This window comes from Eurytemora carolleeae, unplaced genomic scaffold, assembly GCF_000591075.1.
Source record: "Eurytemora carolleeae unplaced genomic scaffold, Eaff_2.0 scaffold16, whole genome shotgun sequence".
Classification (NCBI taxonomy): Eukaryota; Metazoa; Arthropoda; class Copepoda; order Calanoida; family Temoridae; genus Eurytemora; species Eurytemora carolleeae.
Window position 1 is genome coordinate 256149 of NW_019396244.1, and position 17829 is coordinate 273977.

Here is a 17829-nt window from a genome sequence, read left to right on the forward strand (position 1 = left end):
TATTTTTGTTCCTAATTCCTGAACAATCTTTTTATTGTTCCTAAATCCCTGTCCTAATCCTTTATTTTTGTTCCTAATTCCTGAACAATCTTTTTATTGTTCCTAAATCCCTCTCCAAATCCTTTAATTTTGTTCCTAATTCCTTAAACAATCTTTTAATTGTTCCTAAATTCCTGTTCTAATCCTTTAATTTTGTTCCTAAAATTTAAAAATCTTTAGTCTTTAGTCTTTAATTTTGACTCTTTTAGAGTCTTTTAAGTCAAAAAATTTTTTCGTCTGCGGCACGATTTTTTATTCATAATTATTCATTTTTTGGTTCCTAAAAAATCTTGCCCCCCCCCCCCTCACTTAAATCCTGTATCCGCCCCTGGTCGTGTTTTTGCAAAATTACAGTCTAAGTTTAAATTTTAAAATTTCCATACCGGGTATATTCCACGGAAGCCGAAAAGGAAATGAGTCTTTGCCACAAATTCAGCTTTTGTAATACCTACATCTTTGCAACTTGATGCTGTAAACCTCTGATATTTCAAATTTACATTCTTCTAACAGTATTCATAGTTTGAAATGTCAACGACATTTGGTTGCAACAATATTGAAATTAGAAAATCAGAGTTTGTGGCAAAACCTCAATTCCTTTAGATTCTTGATTTTTTATTTAACTACAGGTACAATACAGGTACAATAAGAACAAGAAAAATGTAGAACAGGAAAGTACATTTGATGTTGTTGCAAAGCATGCAAATAGTTTTACTAGTAAGTTATTAGATCACATATTCAGTGAAATGGGGTCTGTTTACACTGCACAATTACTGTGTCTCATGTTAATCGGACTAAAATTATAATTTGATTTCCTATTCTAGTGTTTTCTGGTTCTCACTGAATGTTTTACCTAGTAATCATCAGCAATATTTACAAACTTCAGTGTGGGTAAATATTGATTTCTTATTCTAGTGTTTTCTGGTTCTCACTGTATGTTTTACCTAGTAATCATCAGCAATATTTACAAACTTCAGTGTGGGTAAATATTGGAAGGAAAGTCAAGGCCCACGGACAATAACAAATCCTAAATGATTTCTTGAATATTGTGATTATCTAGAAAATATTAGTTTGAAAAAAAATATACTTAATTCTTTCTCATAAATGCAGTCAACCATGTCTGCAGAGACATTTCAGGTCTTTTTATGTCGTTTCATGAACTTTGCATAATTGACTTAATTATAACGTAGTGTAGGTATTTTTAGGTAAATCATGTATTCTATAGGAGGTGCTGTCATTTTTAATATGGTCCTTTGCAAAGACGATGCAATTAGTAAAGTCTTTGGTCCTATGATATTTTGTTAAAGTAATCCTTCAAAATACTACAGTGGGTAAATGAACATGAGCCACATCAGTTGTACAGTGTAGACATGTAGTAAATGCCCTAGTCCAATAAATCCTTTAAGATCAGTACCAATTCAAGTATATCCTTCCGTATCCTTCGGAATCTGTTCACAAAATACAACCTAATCACAAACTATTCTGTACAATAATACTTTAGTCTGATATACTCTATCAGTATTCTTTGGTATCTGTCATACAAGATACGACTCAACCAAAAACTCTTCTGTTCAATATATACTTTAGTCTGATATGCCTCTATCAGTATTCTTTGGTATCTGTCATACAAGATACGACTCAACCAAAAACTATTCTGTTCAATATATACTTTAGTCTGATATGACTCTATCAGTATTCTTTGGTATCGTCTAGCTTACAAGATACAACTCAATCAAGAATTATTACGTTCGATAATACTCTAGTCAAAATCAAACCGGATACGACTCTATCAGTATTCTTCGGTATTTGTCTTACAAGATACAACTCAATCCCTCTCATTAATACATGAGGCATATAATTACTATAGCACCGTAATCAAAGCGGAGTATTATTCCAATTTACGTTTATTTTGAGATCTATGATACAGGTTAAGTGATACTATCTTACCTTATCTCTGAGTCATTCTGTCGGGTCTCTGTTCACATCTTCTTCACCTGAACTCCCAACCTGTACTTTATTTTGGCTAAAGAATAAGGGAGATTTCTCCTCTACTAAGACCTGTACGGTCCTCCCATGTCCTCTTAAGGAGCTGTAATCCTGCTCCTTCCGGTCGACCAGCCTGCCTCTACCTAGCTGACCTGAACTGGTCTAGCTGAGCTAGTAGGTGGTCGACCTAGTTGACCTGCCAGCCCTGCAAACGGAAGCTTGGGTGGGTTGGTCAACCCTGCTGACCGGCTCTAAGCTGTATGCTAAGCAATAAACTCAACCCTGCTGACCAGCCTGTTGTTGCCAGCCGGTCAACCTGGTCCCCCGGGCCACTGTCCCAGGGCCGGTGAACCCTGTTCACCGGCCCTGGGTGAAGCTACCTGGAGGACCCAAAGTGAAGAGAGGGTAGTTTCCCCTCTTCTGAAAGAGATCCAAAAGTTAGGTCTAGTATGGGAGAACCTGAGATCTTAAGCCAAAATGTTACTTTCTCTGCTGTCTGCAGATAAAGTGTAACGAAGGTTTTTATGCTTCGTCTATGTCAGTAATTAACACAGAATGCTATTTATTACGCTTCCCTGTAAAGCCCCTAAATTATTTATATTTACTCCTGGTGCATGGCCAATTTACCATTAGATACCGAAAAAGAATATCCATAGATGTCATTCTTATTAATTCGTCAAGATCCCAATCATAAAAAATATTTATTAGATAGATGGTCTATTTATCGTGAGACAATTGAATTTCCTCTAATAAGGCTAAAGGCAAATTCCAATCAACTGATGGGTTCTGAAGCCAATTTTGCAAAGCTGGCGATATCGAGGAAGATGATAAGGATCTTGCTAGGTTTTCTTCCTCCTGTGATGTAGAAGAGGATCTGGATAGATGATCTGCCATAACTGCTCCTGGAGAGGATAGTCGGGGGGTATGAACAATGTAAACTCTGCATCTGAGATATGAGGACAGAATGTGTATGGCCCTGATCATGATGGAAGCTTCAATATCGTTCACCACATGTCTCTCCCTCCAGCCGTGGACGACAGCAGTGTTGTCAACATGTAAGACTACGTTGGTTCCAGATAGTGATGATGGAAATGATAAGAAAGGTAAGAGTACCCCTATGGCTTCTAGGGTGCTGCTTTTTGCAGCAAATCGTGTACCTGCATTATCTTTTGCATAGAATAATAGGCTATGAGGCCAAAATATCCTTGAGATTTTTAAGAAAGTAGTCTGATCCCTTGAATGTAGAACGGAAGCGGCTCCGAACTTCTCACCCTCAAGACTGTTAGGAGACTTGGATAGATCTATCCCTGCTGCATCAGATGTGCAATGGATGGAGTAGATTGGAGGGAAAGATGGTCTAGGGTGTATTGGTAACCCGTGTCTGCTAAAATTAATGATGTTTGACCAGATTTTCAAATCTGATCTCACAGAATTAGGGATAAACATTTCTGTTCTGTTGTCGGACTTGAATTTTCTGATAAAGCTGTACAGCGGGAGTCTAAAAGCTTTGGTAAATGGTGCCATACTCCCAAAATTCTCAAGGCAACCTGCTATCTCTTGAACTGTAAGGAGGTTTGTTGTCCTTCTTGCGAGAAACCGTGAAATTTTCCTTGTCAAGTCATCTGCCTTCTGATCTGGAAAGGACCAGGATATGGGACTGGAGTTAAAGTTGAACCCCAATACAGTACCCCTGGTCTGATTAGTAAATGCCTTGTCTTTGTTGGGACAGTCGGGGGCCAACTCTATTCTGAGATCCGAGCAAAGTTTCTTGTACACGGCCGAAAATTTATTCTGAGTAAATCTGTGCTCTTTATGCCGGCAACAAGCTATTGAAAATGGCTGCCAAGAGCCGACACTAGCGCCTTCTGAGCACTTGGTATGTGACTCATCCTTATAATTCTTACTCCACTCCAGTAGTAGTATACTAGTAACTCCAACCACTGAGCACAGTGCACACCTAGAGCGAGCTCTGGCTATACCTTGATAATAATACAAAACCATTTTCGTGTTCAGTTAAAATACTCATTAAATACTTTATGCAGGCTACAATCATCATGCAATAAAACTATTAATAATTTCGTCAAAACTTTTATTATTTCAGTTTGCACAAATCTTCCAAAAACAATGGAGCTGTCAGCTGATCAATGTTTATATACTGAGCTCCCATCCCTGATGATGTATATACGGGATTGAGCGAAGAATAGATTGTAACTTGATCCTTGTGTGGGGTTCAGTTGAAACTTAAACCTAGGCTTAAACCTATAGCTGAGTAAAGTGATTGGTTTCGAATATATGCAGGGTAGTGAATCATACAATAACTTAAGTGAGTCAGTAAACCTTTTTAAAAACGTACTGTCAGGGTAAAATACATCCTTAATCCGCGTACAAACACTGTTCTTAAACCACTCCCTGAACAAGAGATATCAGTAGTTAGAGTTCCGATTGATTAACGAAATTATCCCGCTTCTAAATCCATCGGAGCGGAACCGATAACTTCATGATTAAAGAATGTAAAACCAATGAATGGAGATTGAGGATACAATGAAAACTCCGATGGAATTAAATCAGAAACCCCACGGTGGACGCTTAATATTGCAGGTATCGTATTTATAATCATTAATTTAGACAATGTTTTATTGACGACCCAACTCATAAATGTGAAAATCTAAAGATCGTATTTTGGTTTTTCGTGACTTTGATATATTATTACAATGGTTTATTAATGATTTAACAAGATAGGAACATTAACTGTCATATAAAGGACAAAATCAATTTCACAGTCGTCTTTAAAACATTCATCCAGTTCTTAGCCTGTATTAAATGTTTGTTTTTATTTTTATGAATAAGAATAATTGAGCATTTTTGATTATGATAATTTATCCAGTCAAAAATGCGCAAGTAATTTTTATTGCAGAGAAACCACAAATCAAAAAAAACAATTTTTTAAAAACAAGGAGTTCTAATTCATGCTTTATCAGACAAAGCTTTCAGCGTACCCGTTGTAAATGGGGCAATTGCAATATTTGCATGGAGGGTCACTTAAAATTACGCGTACAGTCCCTTTAATCCAGAAAAAAAGACCAATATCATTATTCCTTTGATTTTTGGAGCTGTGCACAAATATTAAATGAAAGTTTTTTTTCGAAGGATTAAATATATATATCTCAAATCAATGCAATTCATTGGGTTGATTAATCAATAAATAGTGTACATAACGTTGTTCTTTTAAAAAGGGGGGGGGGACATGTCAAGCTTATGTTTTGGTAAATATAATGAATTTTATTTTTTACGGTGCTCCCGACTGTAAAATATGGGCGTTTTCTCCTCTTCTTAATGAATGGTCGTAAAAAAATAGTTTAAGATTAATAAACCCAAAAATAAGAATTAAATTAAACCGACATACTTCCTGCATATTGAACCACGGTGTAAACTAAGAAACATGAATAGTATCCGGCCATACATGGTTAAATATATGTAAAATGAATTTTCCAGAAATATCACCCGAAATTTCATTTAAAACCGTCCTTTTTTACTCCCTACTTGCTCAACCAAAAAATAAAATCTTACAGTATCGAATTTTGCTTTGTAAGTTGTACTCTTTCTAGTTTATAGTGAGTTTAATATGACTGCAAAGATTACCTAACACTCATCATCTATATATATATATATATATATATAAAGTAGCAATCTCTGTAATTGTTTGTATGTCCGATGAAAATTCTGGATTCAATGGCCTCGCATTTTGATTGCGGAACTCAATAGAACCACGGGAATTTTCTTATCCCATAGATGATTGGATTGCGTTTGATAGAGGAAATATAGTTTTTAGGCAAAGCTGGATTCCCAAGCAAGTCATTACACAGAACTATGATCACTTTTAGAATGAACTTAACTAATAAGATGACCCCAATCTCTCCTTGCCGGGGAGATTAACTGATCTACTATTGGTCAAAACTTCATGAGTTCCGTCCATACTATTGGTCAAAACTTCAGGAGTTCCGTCCATACTATTGGTCAAAACTTCAGGAGTTCCGTCCATACTATTGGTCAAAACTTCATGAGTTCCGTCCGTACTATTGGTCAAAACTTCAGGAGTTCCGTCTATTTTGAAATTCCCAGATTTCTTTAAATTTTCAGGCTGCCAAGACTGGAGATATTCAAACCGTGAGAAGAAAATTGAAACGTTCAATATTTAGAAAGAGTCTAGATCTCAACTTACAGGATGAACGGCAAGTATAATTAAATTATTTTTATTTGCGTAAAGTGATAGTTCAGGATTTAATTTTTAGTTCTTTTTTAATATTTAAGATCTTGATTTAAGTTCTGCTAGCTGAAGTGCCCGTGAAATTTAGTTAAGATCGAATTATAAAAAAAAAATTTTGAAAAAAAACCATCGAATTTTGTTTACCCTATGTAACACACGGGGGTACTTAAGGGTTCCCTCAAAAAATTTTAGCCCATTCGGTCTGTAGATGTTTGGCCAGCAGCTATAGCTAACATACAAATATATATATATATATATATATATACAGGTATTTTCATTTTTAAACCATCAAGATATATAACAGCTAGTAATGAGGTTAGACACCCATTGGTCTTTTTACCTAAAAATAATTTTTGTTTATGAATTTATTGTCCCTGTTTTTTTTTTAGATTGGGGTATTAGGTGTATTTCACAAAATTATAAAATACATGTTTTTTTTGTTTGTTTAGTGAATGTACTCCTCTCCACTATGCCGCTAAGAGTTCTAACCTAGAGATGGTTCGACTGCTTCTGGAGAACGGAGCTGATCTTAGAGCTGCTGACCGACACGGCTGGAGCGTTCTTCACTACGCGGTCAGGTAGGACTAGTATCAATTAGGGCTTCTCAAGTTCGAAATTCAGAAAATTTTCTCTTTTTTCCGCGGACTTGCCGTATTTACAAAATATAACCAGAAAGAATTACACTATTTTGTTGTTGTTATTCACTATGCATTTTAAAAAGGAAGGATACTGCCTTAAAAGTTAAGTTACGAATTTCAGTTCCTTTCTACAAAATATATTGTATATATAAAATATATTTAATTTTTGAGTCAATAATTTTTTCAAACATTGAAAACATTAAGCTGCAGCCAAATATCAATAATTTATCAGAGAAAATATAAACGCTGATAAGTCAACAAAATAGTTGATATTCGTTTACTCCATATTTATTATATATTATCATAAACTTACATTCGATGCGTCTAGGTATGGTCGGGATGAGATGGTTGAACTGCTCCTGAATAAAGGAGCTGATGTGAATGTAAAGGAGAAGAGAGGGTGGAACCTTCTTCATCTTGCTGCAAGGTATCGAAGGTCTTGATATAAACATTTATAAGAACAGAATTAAATTTTTTTTTAATTTAGAAAATAAACACAAAACTGTTATATGAGCTGAGACCTTTTTATCAGACAGTATTTTTAATTTATAAAAAGTTTTATCCTCTCTTTTCAGGAACGGACAAGCCGAAAAAGCCCGTATTTTGCTTGAAGCTGGGATAGATGTACAGGAACTTCAAAACCAGGGTTGGAACGCTCTTCACCTAGCAGTTAGGTAGGATAGGTGTACAGGAACTTTAAAACCAAGGTTGGAACGCTCTTCACCTAGCAGTTAGGTAGGATAGGTGTACAGGAACTTTAAAACCAAGGTTGGGACGCTCTTCATCTCGCAGTTAGGTAGGATAGGTGTACAGGAACTTTAAAACCAGGGTTGGAACGCTCTTCACCTAGCATTCAGGTAAGATAGGTGATAATGAACTTAAAAACCAGGGTTGGAACGCTCTTCACCTAGCAGTCAGGTTAGATATGTTATAAGGAACTTTAAAACCAGGGTTGGAACGCTCTTCATTTTGCAGTTAGGTTAGTTATGTTATAAGAAACTTTAAAACCAGGGTTGGAACGCTCTTCATATTGCAGTTAGGTTAGTTATGTTATAAGGAACTTTAAAACCAGGGTTGGAACGCTCTTCACCTAGCAGTTAGGTAGGATAGGTGTACAGGAACTTTAAAACCAGTGTTAGAACGCTCTTCATCTGGCAGTTAGTTAGGATAGGTGTACAGGAACTTTAAAACCAGGGTTGGAACGCTCTTCACCTAGCAGTCAGGTAAGATAGGTGGTAAGGAACTTTAAAACCAGGGTTAGAACGCTCTTCACCTAGCAGTCAGGTTAGTTATGTTATAAGGAACTTTAAAACCAGGGTTGGAACGCTCTATATCTAGCAGTCAGGTAAGATAGGTGATAAGGAACTTCCAAACCAGGATTGGAACGCTCTTCACCTAGCAGTCAGGTTAGATATGTTATAAGGAACTTTAAAACCAGGGTTGGAACGCTCTTCATCTTGCAGGTAGATAGGATAGGTGCAGTGGTCGGTATTTATATCAATACAAAGAAAATAACTTAAGTTTTGATTTATTAGCTTTTTTCAAATTAAAAGTTTACAAGTAAATAAAGAGAAGCTGTTAATTGGCAGATTCTCTTAAAATCAAAAGTCTTCTTCATTGTTCTGTTATAACGACGACTGTAGTTAGGTAGTATAGGTGTTTTGTACGACTAAACAAAAGCTATACCCCTCTAGATCTAGTAAATATGTCAATAAGGTGTCTGCAATTGCAAATTTTTTAAAGATCTAAATATTTATTCTGATTAAAAATTAAAGATTACAATTAGAGTTTTACAATTATAGAAAAGAAATTTTATCACATTTTAGTTTTTTTAAAGTTCACTAGTAGCTGTAAAGCATATTATATTCTTAGAATACACGTTCACATCCTGGTATTGATTTATCTGTCCTAGGAAAACAGGAATTATAGTTTTATCTGTGCTATGTAGGAAAACAGGAATTACAGTTTTATCTGTGCTAGGCAAACAGGAAATATAGTTTATCTGTGCTAGGAAAACAGGAATTATATTTTTATCTGTGCTATGTAAGAAAACAGGAATTACAGTATTATCTGTGCTAGGAAAATAGGAATTACAGTTTTTTCTGTTCTAGGAAAACAGGAAATATAGTTTTATCTGTGCTAGGAAAACAGGAATTATAGTTTTATCTGTGCTAGGAAAACAGGAATTACATTTTTTTCTGTGCTTGGAAAACAGGAATGATAGTTTTATCTGTGCCAGGAAAACAGGAAATATAGTTGTATCTGTGCTAGGAAAACAGGAAATGCTAGGAAAACAGGAAATATAGTTGTATCTGTACTAGGAAAACAGGAATTACAGTTCTATCTGTGCTAAGAAACAGGAAATATAGTTTTATCTGTACGCTAGGAAAACAGGGAATATAGTTGTATCTGTGCTAGGAAAACAGGAATTACAGTTATATTTGTGCTAGGAAAACAGGAATTACAGTTTTATCTGTGCTGAGAAAACAGGAATTACAGTTTTATCTGTGCTAAGAAAACAGGAATTATAGTTTTATCTGTGCTAAGAAAACAGGAATTACAGTTTTATCTGTGCTAGGAAAACAGGAATGATAGTTTTATCTGTGCTAGGAAAACAGGAATTACAGTTTTATCTTTGCTAGGAAAACAGGAATTATAGTTTTATCTGTGCGAGGAAAACAGGAATTATAGTTTTATCCGTTCTAGGAAAACAGCATTTATAGTTTTATCTGTGCTAGGAAACAGGAAATATAGTTTTATCTCTGCGAGAAAAACAGGAATTATAGCTTCGATTTTTTTCCGTGGTTTTATCGGGGTATATTGAACATGTGTTATCCTGACAAAATCCGAACATAGGATTCACAATATTGGATGAAGGATGAAGGACAGGAGCAGGTTCAAGCTCAAGTGGAATGGGTTCAGTTATAGGTTTTAATGGGTTACGTTATAGGTTTCGATGGGGTTAGCTATAGGTTTGTAAATTAATCATTTGGGAATGAGCCGAATCTGTAATTTTGATAGATTATTATTATGAAGACTAAATTGTCTAAAATATTGTATTTGTTAGGATTGTATTCAGTTTAAATCTGATAAATTGATTTGATCAACCAAATAATTTTAATTGAATTTATTTCGGACGCTTGATTACTTCCAGATTATCTGGACAATATCTGGAGTAGAAAGAAACCATTAAATCTAGATCTATACTTTTTTTCTTAATGTTGATAAAAATTCAATTCTGGGGGACTTAAAAGTAATTGTGCCTTTACCACAAACTGTGATTTTGTAATCCCTATACCTTTTCCACCCAATGTCGTTCACCTTAAATATTTCAAACTATGAATTATGTTAAATCAAAGTTTAAAATATCAAAAGTTTACAAACTCAGGTTAAAAGGATCAGAAAATTTATGTTCTTGGCAAAGACTCAATTCATTTGAGTTGTAATCATACTTCAATGAGAAAATAAGCACTTAGCTTATCATTTACATAAGTACTACAGTCTACTAGAAATAATACAATTACTTAGTCACTTATCCTATTCGTGTATCCCAGGACCAGATTTAGTGAATCGCGAGACATAGTTGAATCACGTTATAGACTAAGTTGAACCATTTTTTTTGTTCGCTAAAATAAGAGAAGTGGTTCAACTAAGTCCACCCGGTTCAACTATGTATCGCAATTCAACAAACCTGGTCTCTGTGTATACAGTGAGAGCCAGACCACTGGAATAGAAAGACGACATTAAAGCATTAAAGCATGTTCATTAGACTTTTTAAAGTCATAGCTCGAGTCTAAAAGTCGTCTTCTCACTGTATTATTATTCTCCAGGTATGGTCAACCTGATACTATCAGTAGCCTACTGGAGTACGGTATCAATATAGACGTAGATAACCAGGGTTGGACTGCTCTCCAGCTGGCTGTACTCAACGGACACACGGATATAGTTTCAATCCTTCTCAACAAGGGAGCTGATACTAGCATTGTTAACAGGTTATATCAAATATATAAAGTTACCCGCCAAAGATAATAAACCTTGAAGACGACTGTACAGTGTACAGGTTTCAATCAGATTTTGTTTTTAATCTATAATGCAAGATTTTTCATCATTTATTCAATGAATAGTAAAGGAACTTATTTTCTCGCCTTTAATTTTAAATTTCGAACCTGAAACCGTTACGAAAGTGAAAGTTAAAAACATGAAAGGTTTTACTCACATCTCAAAAGACAAGGTGATTTTCTGACCACACAAAAACAAAGCAGCAAAACCGTTTGAAAATATAGACATTTATTGATGACAAAAAACATAGAAAAAAGTAAAAAAAAGTTTGAAATTTTATACAAATTGTCTGATACTTCCAGGGAGGGTAGAACATCCCTGGATATTGCACGTGAGGAAGGATTTGACCGAATAGTTGCATTGCTCTTGGAGAAAGAGTTCAAGGATGGATTCTCTAACCTTCCTTCTCCTCCCCCCACACCTCCTTCAGCTCCGGAGCTGGAACTGTTTGAAACCAACTCCGAGATATCAATAGAGCGAAAAGACAGAGAGGAGACCGAGGAGATGAAACCAAACTCAGTGAATACCTTCGACAGGTGCAGTAGCAACAAGAGGGGAGGGGAGAATGTTTCCCTCCTTAAAGGGATTGCAAGTGTAATTCCAAGTGGCCCTCCTTGTGAAGATGGCAATGTCTGATTTACAACGGTACCCTTGAAAGATTTGTATGAATTAATCATCAATGTGTTAGTTACTTTAAACTGTTTATTTTCATTTGTGGTTTCTCTGCAAAAATTATTTGCGCATTCCTTGTTAATATAAAGAAATGGAAAAACTCACTAAAACAAAAAAACACTTTTCGAGTTAGAAAAACGACGGAATCTTTCACATTTTTGATCAGATGAAGGTTTCAAGGGTACCGTTGCAAATCGAGCATTGCTATCTTTGCATGGAGGGTCACTTGAAATTATGCTTACAGTCCCAGGAAAAAATTTCAAATTGGAAAAAGCAAACTCATTGAGAATACAATACAGTAAATGCATGAACAGGCTCACATTTTTTGTAAAGAACCTCAAAACATTCAGATGGAAGATAAGGTTAAAGAAGGACCTGGAGATGGTGAGCAATGACGATCTCTCCAAGGACTATATCGAGGAGGAGGAGGTTGACAATGAGGTGAGTTTCTGGAAACCGGTTATGTTTTATTTTTTGAAAGTTTTTAGACATAAAAAATATATTCTTTCGGTCGGATTTAAAATTAGACTCTTACCTGGAACTTTTTGAAAAATAATTTTATCAGAAATCAAATGGCATCTTTTGTTTGTCACCAATTAATCAGACACGGCCGGATTTTGGCTGCATTTTTTAGGCAAAGTTCTTCTGCCACCTCTTCTTTAAAAAAAGATGGAATCAAAAAAGTTAGATCTTCTGCTTGCAACAAACTTAAACTTTCTATTACCTTTATCTTTGCAACCTTTGAATATTTGATTTTATGATTGCTTGCAGAAGTATATAGGGATAAAAAATCTGAGTTTGTCTCTTCGACATGGAGAACTAAATTAATGACCCTGACAAGCTCATTGTCACCATGGTCAACATGGCCGCCAAATACTAATAGTTACCAATTTGCCCGCTAGGTGAATATCGGCTGGAAAACATTTGATGAAGAAAAGCAAGAACTTCTTCAGCAGTTGGAGAAGGTTAAACTTAAGGAAATTTTCAGGTAGATCAAGCATACAGATTAGACAATGACATACAACAACAAGAGCAATATTTTTGATAACCTTAGAGGAAAATCTGTTTCCCTAGCTGTTTAATATGAAAAAATTGAGTTCAATTTTATTGTAAAACAAATAATTACAGCTTATCGAACAGTATTAAAGTAAACTTTTAAGATTTTCCAGAGTCCGCGATTTAAAAGCTTTGGCTCGAGTCTTAACTCCTTAGACCCAGGCTCAAGGCTCAATCTTAGACCCAGCTTATAAATCAGCTGACGACAGCCTGTGTCACGTGATCGACAGCTGCCAGCTTTTAGACTCGACTAAAGAAGTTAGGCTCAATGAAAATAAAATCGACCAATTGGTTGGTTTTAGTGGAGATTTTGTCTCAATGTTGAGTGTGGTTCTAGTCAAATACCGAAATCTGCCACTTCCAACCATGTAAATCCGCCAAATTCAATAGTAAACTGGTTTAATAACCTAAGTTTGTTGACAATTAATTGCAAATTAACTCCCAAAGCTCGATTCTTAAATAAGACTCAATGACAGCATAGACCTCTGAGTCTTATTTTCCAGAATTTTTAAATCGCAGCTCAGGCTCAGTTTTCAAAAATCAGAAACTGTGTATTGTTTCGCGCATTTTCTTAATTTCTAATTTGATGATTTTCCATGTTCCAGGTTACAGGATGAGATACGAAAGATGGAGAGTAGGAAGGAAGGATATTGTGAGAAGAATGAAAGACAGAAAGCTTTGATCGAATCAGAAATTGAAAACCTCAAAAAATCGATCGACAATGCAGAGGTAGAAACAAAATTTCATTCAATTTTTTTGCAAATTAAATTTTTTTGAATTGAATAAATTAGCTTTTCCTAGCTTAAAAACTGATAATACTATAGCACCCTTTTTAAGCTACATTCAATACGATTCCTGAATTGGGTTTTTATTTTATTCTTTAAACTTTTGTTTAGGATAGTGCTAAACTACGTTACCAGAGTTTAAAGGAAGATATAACCCAACTATCCGTCCTACTGGAGAACTCCAGGGTTGAGAATGAACTGCTCCAAACCCTTCTCAACCATCAGATTAGACATGAATTCTGTCAATCAACTTTAAGGAAGACGGAACTCATTGATCAATTAATTAATGCACAGGTTTAATACTTTTACATTTCTATGATATAATAAAGAATTAGACTTTTTGGGAACGAGATATTTTGTGTTTTATTTTATTTTATAAGGAATTGAGTCTTTGCAACTAATTCTAAACTTTCAATCTATAAATCTTTGCAACCTGATGGTGTAAACCTTTGATATTTCAAACTTGAATTATCTTGATCTAACAGAATTCATAGTTTAAAATATTGAAAAGAACTGGAATTGCACTACCTGGTAAAATAAATGGAGTCAAAATTTAATATTTTCCACTGTTTGTAGAAAGAGGAGAAGGATGAACTGGAACAGTCGAAGCTTATCAAATACCAAGAGCTTGAAGCTAGTCACACCTTCTCTCAGGTAGCTATAGGAGCACAGGGTTCAATCCTATCATATACCAGGAGCTTGAAACTAGTTACACCTTCTCTCAGGTAGCTATAGGAGCACTGGGTTCAATCTATCATATACCAGGAGCTTGAAACTAGTCACATCTTCTCTCAGCTAGCTATAGCAGCACAGGGTTCAATCCTATCATATACCAGGAACTTGAAACTAGTTACACCTTCTCTCAGGTAGCTATTGTAGCACAGGGTTCAATCCAATCATATACCAGGAGTTTGAAACTAGTTACACCTTCTCTCAGGGAGCTATAGTAGCACAGGGTTCAGTCCTATAATATAAAACTTTACACACCGGTCTGAAGTAGGTCATACCTTCTCTCCAGGTAACGTTATAAGCACAGGGTTCCAAACCATCAATAACAGGAGCTGTAGACATGGTCATAATTTCAATGTTGTAAAGCTTTGGATTTTTATGTCGATTGTAAAGAGAGGTGCATGACAAGTCCTACGTTAAGAAACCTTTTGATAAAACAGGTTGATAAAATGTCTAAAAGATGTAACAGAACTCTTTTCAGGTTGAGACGGAGAAAATTAAGAGAAAGATTCGGATCCTGGAGGAGGAATTAGAGATTCTAGACATGGAGAAGGATCGGAGAAATAAATCCTTCCGAGAAACTATTGTCAAGCTCCGAGGTGACCTGGAGAAGGCACAACGGAGCTCAACTGCTCAACAGGTAGTTTTAAACCTAAAATAGATTAAGCTTAAATGACTTAAATTCGTACACAAACTTCTCTGCTAAGTGAAAACCCTGATCTAATTTTCTAACACAGTCCAAATTCTCTAACCATTCTCTGACTGAAGAAAGGTCGTCTTCGAAAATCAGGGATAGCTGGAAAAGCTGTTAGTGTTATGCTTTCAGTTTTTTTATGGTTTTCATGCAGTGCTTAGAATGTAGATCCGCTACATTTTGGCTTCCTGGATCCGGATCCGCAAAAATGTGTGGATCCAAGGATTCAGTTCCATGGCACACTTGTTTCATCTTTCCTATAGTGTCTGATCCAATCGGGGTTCAGTCACGTGAATGTGTACAATACTACTTAAACAAGGGTGAAGGGGAAAATATCAACCAAAAAACCTCAAATTGTTGAAAAATGAGGGTTATCAAAAAACCTCTGACTGTTTCTCAAGTTTAAGCATAAAATCAAGTAAAAAAATAAAAGCAAATGTGGATACTTTTTCATGAGTTAAAAAATCAGTAAAGAAATGTTCATGATCTGGATTCGGATCCTAAGCACTGTTTTCAGAACCGGATCTGCATTAAAATTAAATGGGTCCTAAGCATTGTTTTAAGAACCGGATCTGCATTAAAATCAAATGAATCCTAAGCACTGTTTTCAGAACCGGATCTGCATTAAAATTGAATGAATCCTAAGCATTGTTTTCAGAACCGGATCTGCATTAAAATTAAAAGGATACTAAGCATTGTTTTCAGAACCGGATCTGCTTTAAAATTAAATGGATCCTAAGCATTATTTTCAGAACCGGGTCTGCATTAAAATTAGATGGATCCTAAGCACTGTTTTCAGAACCGGATCTGCATTAAAATCAAATGGATCCTAAGCATTGTTTTCATAACCGGATCTGCATTAAAATTAGATGGATCCTAAGCACTGTTTTCAGAACCGGATCTGCATTAAAATTAAATGGATCCTAAGCATTGTTTTCAGAATTGGATCTCCATTAAAATTAAATGGATCCAATAAGCACTGTTTTCCTGAATGTTATTTTGTTCAGAATGAGGAAGATTGTAACCTGGCCTGCCCTGTTTGCCTAGAGCTTCTGAAACCCCCTTTAAGGTTTGTAAAACCCTTTCCTAAGTTTCAAGACATTATTTTTTTCATTTATCTTCTATTTCGCAAATTGAATCGTCAATATTATTATATATTACTAAAGGTAGAGAACCATATAATTATATATTCACGATACGAACTATACAATGTTAAACTTCTCTCAGCTCTAGAATTTTAAAGTTTAACTTGTTTTTGATACAACCCTAACCCTAACCCATTAAGTATAAAAATGTCAATTTTTTATCTTTTTCTTTTAATGAACACATGACAGTCAGCTGTAAAAGTTCTCGGTGGATTCTTTGTAATAAGGACTGTAAGTGTAGAGTATAGAGTTATATATATAGCCTCTCTCAAATCTAAAACGTTGTTTTCCTAGCTTAAAAAGCGTTTAATTTCCGCATCCGCATGTCACTATTTTAAGAAATTAGAATCTTAAAATAATGAATTTTCTGAAAGAAAATTAGGATATCTAATGCATTCGTGATCAAGACAGGTGTGAAGGGTACCACTGTGTATCGGACCCCCCACTTTATAAATGGAGCCACTTGAACTTAACGTCTTAACATTTCAAAACTTCAGTTTCAATAATTATTAGATCTAATTTTATTATTTTCAGGATATTTCAATGTCCCGAAGGCCATATTCTCTGTGAAAACTGTAAAGAGAACCCAGCGATGGTTCACTGCCCACAGTGTAGGTTAGTAAGAGATGGAAAAATCTTTTAATAGACGAAATGACTTAAATATCTTTAAGTCACTATCTTAATTTTTAAGTTTAACTCAATCATTAATTTAATCAATCTCTCATTGGCAAAAATTGGAAGAATAAGAGATCAGGAAACTTACACATTTGAATATTTACAAATATGAAAACCCCAATAATTGAAAAACTGCCAGCTGAGAAGAAAGAGGTCCTTTGAAATTGAAGTTATTTTTAATTCGTCCCGCGTTCAGTCAGAATATCGAGTTGTTTTCATTTTATCCTTGGTTACTATAATTAAATAATTGTTTGGTGCCTATTTTAAAATTTGATGTTTTAAATCAAAGCTTTGAGGACTCGATAACAAAGTCTGATTTATGATGAAATTCAAATCTACACAAAGAAATTACCAATAGTTCTGATAAATGAAACACACTGTAGCTCTAAAAAAATCCCTCAAAAAAACAAATTTTTTTAACATTTTCTCAGAGTGCACCTGGAGTCTAACTGTAGCCGGAACCGAGCCCTGGAGGAAATTGCGAGAACATTCTTCACATAATCGGCGGCATCAAAATTTGCATTATTTCTTTGATCTCATCACTCATGTAAACAAAAATACTCAGTTTCGTCAATAAATAGTTACCATACTTATGTACACTGATAGTTCGTTAGAAAAAACAGTTTTATTTAAAATTATCAAGATTTAAAAAATATAAATTACGCAAATTACTTTCTTACTTTTCGGGTGCACATTAATTAAAAATATAAAAGATCCAACTTCCGTAGTGTTATAAAAACAATCTTTTCTTCTGGAGACTTCAACTAGCTAAATAGAGACATCGTAGTCATACATATAGGGTTGTTAATCGTTTTTGAAAACGACAGTTAAACGATAGTTTTTTTATTTCGTTTTAAGATCGTGTTCAAAAATGTTTGTTTCGTTTTTGGAAAAAAAACTTTCTTTTTTAAAAATGACCCACTCGTTTTGAACTTTTAGAAAACGAATAATGATCAAAAATGATCGGCGATCGTTTTTTAAACGACTGATTTTTAAAAAACAGTCGTATAAAAAATTGTCATTGATAAATATGTTAACGATCATTAACAAAGAGTTGTCATTAATTATTGTTAACGAGACGACGAACTTA

At 34.9% G+C, this 17829-nt stretch overlaps 1 protein-coding gene across 1 annotated transcript; it reads left to right on the forward strand.

Moving 5' to 3' along the window:
- The first annotated feature begins 3993 nt into the window (after nt 1–3993).
- LOC111699235 (ankyrin repeat domain-containing protein 42) lies at nt 3994–17334 on the forward strand. Its single transcript, XM_023469846.1, has 16 exons — nt 3994–4620; nt 6160–6251; nt 6736–6864; nt 7253–7351; nt 7500–7598; nt 10755–10916; nt 11286–11519; nt 12006–12096; nt 12558–12643; nt 13317–13440; nt 13608–13790; nt 14073–14150; nt 14707–14865; nt 15927–15988; nt 16599–16679; nt 17171–17334. The coding sequence occupies exons 1-16, from the start codon at nt 4546–4548 to the stop codon at nt 17238–17240; spliced, it is 1824 nt and encodes a 607-aa protein (XP_023325614.1). The 5' UTR covers nt 3994–4545; the 3' UTR covers nt 17241–17334.
- Nucleotides 17335–17829: the final 495 nt, after the last annotated feature.